Source organism: Atta colombica, unplaced genomic scaffold, assembly GCF_001594045.1.
Source record: "Atta colombica isolate Treedump-2 unplaced genomic scaffold, Acol1.0 scaffold95, whole genome shotgun sequence".
Lineage (NCBI taxonomy): Eukaryota > Metazoa > Arthropoda > Insecta > Hymenoptera > Formicidae > Atta > Atta colombica.
In genome coordinates this window covers 95,997-101,616 of record NW_017259589.1, presented here as the reverse complement: position 1 = coordinate 101,616, position 5,620 = coordinate 95,997, and the positions used below count along the sequence as shown (strand labels likewise).

The window sequence follows — 5,620 nt, the reverse complement described above, 5'->3', positions numbered from 1 at the left end:
TATATTTTTTTTTTATTATTTAATTATTTTATTATTTTTTTTATTACTTAATAGTAATAAAATGTATTGAGTATTTCAGAATTTAATCAATTTTTGTATTTATGAATAAGTATATCTTTATGTTATTTTGTATACGACGTAATGTGCACTACTCTTTAATGTGCACTAGTGAGCTGAATGCGTTCAATCGAATTCGCTATATGTCTGTAGACATTCCTAAACAAGGCGATAGATGAAGTTGAACTCGCTTTACATAGAAAGTCAGTGCTTCGTCGCAGGAAATGAGGTGGAAATCGCTTCGCGGGGAAGTCATATTCCCTTAATCGGTCCACCTCATATCTTTTTTTCTGCTTAGAGTTATCTAACTTTTTGTGTAAAGCAGAAAAATAATTACTATTTTAGATTATTAAAAACTTTTTAATAAATAACAAGAGACGGCTAAAACTTGTTGAAAGTCACTCAAGATCGTAACTTTAATATGTCAAGATCAAGATCATTGGAGGAGGTGTCTCCTAATATAAAAAATTACTCATTTAAATTTTAATTTTTAATTTTTAATTTGATGCTATAATTTTTTTTAGGAATAATAATTTTTAAGAATTATGCCATTACTTGGATTGGATTAGGACACCATTAGTAAGAATATATTTGAAGGAATGAAAATGTCAAGAAAAATCAAGATAGCTGTTATATGTATTTATTGAGAAATAATAAGGAATATTTTTTGAAAAAGAATGAGGGTTGCTATTGTTTGTGTTGGAATAAAAATAATTTACAGAAGAAGAAGGAAAAAATTGGTTTTACCAAAGTAAATATCTATTTCTCAAAATGATTAATTACTTTGAATTCAAAGAGAAAGACACAAAACGTTTTTTTTCCAAAATCCTATTATTTCTTCTATTTAAAGTGATATCAATGAAATATTTTAAGAATTGAGGTATTAATATTAATAATTGAATTTCTTTTTATTCTAAGCATACTAAACATTATTTTTTCTATTTTTGTTATATATGTATATATATTTCCTATTTTTGTTATTACATATAGAAAACTATTTATCTTTTCTTAAACATCATTAAGAGAAGAATTCAAATATTTGTTAAAATTTCAAGCTTTTAACAATTAAATTTTGGAAAATTTAAAAAGAGAAGGGATTTATCATTCTTCTTTCAGTAGAACATTAATATTAATTTATGAGGAAATATTAATTATTATAAATCTTGTTTAATTAAATGGAAAGTTAATTTATGCGAAAGTATTGTAAAGATATTTCATTGGCACTTTATATTTGTTAAATGAATTTTATTCTAGAAAAAATCGCCAAGACACTGGATACTCGACATCCAGCTCTCGTAATTCCAGTAAGCATGACAAATTTGAAGAAATAAAAAAATTGTCACGCAGAGAGGAAGCTAAACGTGACATTTCTAATGAAAGACGTAAAAGGAGAAAGAACAGAATGTTTTTTGAAAAAAGCGAGAGGAAGTCGATAATGATTAAAAATGACAATAACTTTGACAGAAACTCCATTCGAAAGTTCGATATTGAGTCCTCTAGTGAAGAACCAGCTGAATGTAAAGTTGTCAGAGAAGGCAGTGAATTGAAGTCCAATAGAAAGAGGTAAGCTGTTGAAATGTTAAGACAAAATCCACAAAGATTTTATTATAAGTGCTGAAGAAAGAAAGCTTTTAATAGTATCTTGTAAGTATGATTTTAAAATTTTCAATATACATAATGGATGTTTAAAAAATGTTAGATTTTTCTTTTGAAACTATTTTTAATCGAGAATGCTTTTTCCAAAAATAATAAAATTAATAAATTCTTTAAAGTAAAAAAATTAATAAACTTTAAAAAAGTATATCTTTAATTCAAGTTTTTTATACGCTTTGATAAATATTAAAACAAAAAAATAAGAAATCCAGCACATTTAGCATATAAAAAATACTTAATTCTAATACAATAGCCATTTCGATTTCTTGTCAAGTGGGTACTAGCCCCACAGAAGTAACTTTTTGTATTTTTACAGTGAGTGTAAGCATGCGCATCGAAAATGCAGACAAAGCAGAAATTAATAACAGAATTTGGGTATTGTTATATTATTAATTATTTAGTACAATTCTAGTCATATATATTTCTTTTATACAAATCTGGAATTAATGGCAACGCAGTATTAATTTCAAAAACAAAATTTTATCATAAAGAGAATGCTAAATAAAATTTTTAAAGTCAAATAAGGAAATGTTATTTCAACGTTGCGGCAGCATAACAATTCATATAAGAAAATCAACATATTAAAAATGTGATTTAGTTCTGAGGGCTTTGCAAAAAATAGCACACATTTAAATATTGTCGAAGACATTCCAATCACAAGTATTATTCCTTATTTCTAGGTGTTCGTGGCGTTTTTCCCGTTAGATGTGAACGGGAAAAACGCCACGAATTTTTTCCCATACCTAATATTACTCCATATTTAGTCTTTTACTAATCAATAGACACAATAAACATCGTGTTTATACCATTTTAAAATTAAAGCTTCCTGAAGAACATTTCGATATGCGATACTCTTTTTTTTTAATAAGAAGAAAACGACAGCTAAAAATCATAGAATTCTGATAGAAATTTATGATGTTGTTCCATTAATTAAGTTAAGTTCTATTAATTAGACATATGAATATTGGTTCTGTCGATTTAAAAGTGATGATTTCAATATTAATGACAAAAACTGGAAAATGCAGGTTTGGTAATATTATTGGATAAAAATATCCACTTCAGAACTTGCCAGAGAATTACATGTTGAACATACAACAGTTATTAAATGTTTACGTGATATGTTGCTTAAATAAATCAGTTTTTGAAAAAAAAAAATCTAAAAACTAAATTACACTCCTAATGGATTCAAAAATAGATTGAAAAAGCATTGTTACACTTCAATATTACAACATCTTAACAACGTTTTATACAAAATGAAATCTTGCCATGGAAATAATGACAATACTTATATAGTGGACTAATATTGAATCGGAAACGTTGAATTACAAGTGTAAATGTTGCCTTAACATCCAAGTAGAACACCAGCAAAGTTTTAAAAAGCATTTAAAAGCAATTTTTTGCGGTTTCTTAATGTTTCGTAATGCCTCTTTTGGGATAAGATTTAGTTTTAATGTTGAAAAAACATTACAGAAACGTCCAATGTCCGAATTAAATTTACAAATCAATGTTAATCCAACATTGACTCAAAGTATGCAGTGTTGATTTTATGATTATTTGAATCAATATTTATTCAACATTTATTCAACTTATAAACAATTTAGATTCATATGTAGATAGATATATATGTATAATATATGTAGTTTCGTATGGAAATCTTTGAACCTCTCGTCAAATAGTTCGCGATTCATAAAAATTTTAGAGCCTGTGCGCGATTTTTTAATCGAGTGATGAATATCACCATCTCTTTGGCCTCTGATGAAATTTGATGCAAACATTCTGAGAGTAGAAAGTTGTAAGCTTTATGGATTATTATTTATTTGTCCCCAAAATTGAACCAATAATTAAAAAGTAAATAATTCGCTAATTCAAATAATAATCTTTTAAATATTCAAAATTGTTATTAAAATCAACAGAATTGATGGAATAGACAATTCTCGCGTTTAACTCTCTCTTCCTAAGGGCGCTTCCACGATTAACTCAAACTATTCCTATCCAGATGCAATCTAAGCGGCTATCACAGAGCAGTTTCTCAATATATACATTTCTGTATTTCTTTCCCATTCTGCTTATACATATTTAATCCCAATTGATTTTGTTCCATGATTTCTTCCCATCTTTTTTTGTCATAATCAACGATAACTAATTCTACGCATATCGCCTCTCCACTTGCGCATACATGCACACACACACACACACGCACGCACGCACGCACGCACGCACGCACGCACGCACACACACACACACACACACACACACACACACAGATTAACACTCGCCCCATGACAATACTTGCAGTACAAAAATGTAATTAGTTTTAATAAGTTTATTAATTTGTAACTTATAGTAATTAATCATTTCAATAATTTGTAAACTAGTGATTTTTCTTAATGATTTTTCTTTCAAGTATTAATAATTGTAATAGAATTAGTAATTGAATTGTAATAGAATTAATAATGGTAATAGAATTATTGTAATGGAATTTTTATTAAATGATAAGTTTGCGCCTCTAATAATGGATTATATATTTTAATTAGCAAATAGTAGCGTTCTTAACTGTATATCGTATTTTATTCATGTAATTATTGCTCTAATCTACTCTAATATACATAAAAATTAATAATTTGAAACACTTTCCTCCATTATTAAATTTCACGTGCGTATTCTTTGAGCTCTTAAACAAAAAGTAAAATGACTAAACGGTTTACCCACACAATCAATTTTATATAACTCACACATTAATGCAACTTTCACATATCAACAATAGATTGTTTACCAATAAATTTTAGACGTTAACCAACTTAAATCTCTCTCTTAATTTAAAATTCAAGACCTCGTAATTATCACTTTTGCTTTACAGAAATTGCACTCCTGCGTTCCAGTCTTGAGTAAAAAAATAGTTCCATTATTCGAAATTCGATTGCACTGCTCGTCGGAGGAAACAAATGTTAGATAGATAGAGTTCAGAAAAAGGACCAAAAACGTAAAATTCGGATATTTGCTCGCGAACTCATTACCTGCATATAGATCTGAACTGGTTCTGTGAGTACCCGCTAATCCGAGTACTTTCAGAATCGCCTATACCATACGGATACCAGAGGAACCGTGTATAATACGGATACCCGTCTCAATCGGATATCTACTATATGATACAGATTTGTACGTAACTTTGTTAATTTTAAAGATTTGTGTTTTAGAATCGTTTGTATTAGGTGTACAACTTTGCTTCCGCCGTTTTTTTCCGAAATTCGAGGCTTTATTGTAAAAAACTGGTTATACATTTATGATTCAAAGTATTGTCCATCGCTGGCTACTACTTTCTCCCATCTTTCGGGTAGCGTACGAATCCAGCGTCGAAAAAACTGGTCATCTTTTGAGGCTATCCACGAATCGATCCAATTTTTTACTTCTTCATAAGACCGGAAGTGCTGGCCGTGTGCGTTGATCGAAACAAGTGATAGTCAAAGGAAGCAACGAGAATACGGCGGGTGGGGTAGGACTTCCTATTTCAACGTTTCCAAGTATGTCTTGACGACTTTCGCAACATGGGGTCGAGCATTGTCATGCTGCAAAATCACTTTATTGTGTCTCTCGTTGTATTGCGGCCGTTTGTCTTTCAATGCTCGGTTCAAACGCATCAATTGCGTTCGATACCAATCGCCAGTGATTGTTTCAGTCGGTTTTAACAGTTCATAATACACTACGCCGAGCTAGTCCCACCAAATACAGAGCATGACCTTGGACGTCAAAATCACTATTCTTGAAACGTTGAAACCATTCACAACACGTTCTTTCACTAATAGCGGTCTCACCATAAGTATTTATATTTGAGAGCATTCGATGAGCCTCAGCCGCAGATTTCTTCATATTGAAGCAAAAAATTAAAACCTCCCGCAAATGACGAGAATTTGGC

General features: G+C 29.8%; 1 protein-coding gene across 1 annotated transcript in view; it reads left to right on the top strand.

The window, feature by feature from the left end:
• LOC108693599 overlaps nt 1-1,624 on the top strand; it is a 93,760-nt gene extending 92,136 nt beyond the window's left edge. Inside the window, exon 4 of the mRNA XM_018202634.1 lies at nt 1,312-1,624. Coding sequence (XP_018058123.1) covers nt 1,312-1,624 — 313 coding nt within the window. The remainder of the gene's footprint in view (nt 1-1,311) is intronic.
• The last annotated feature ends 3,996 nt before the right edge of the window (nt 1,625-5,620 follow it).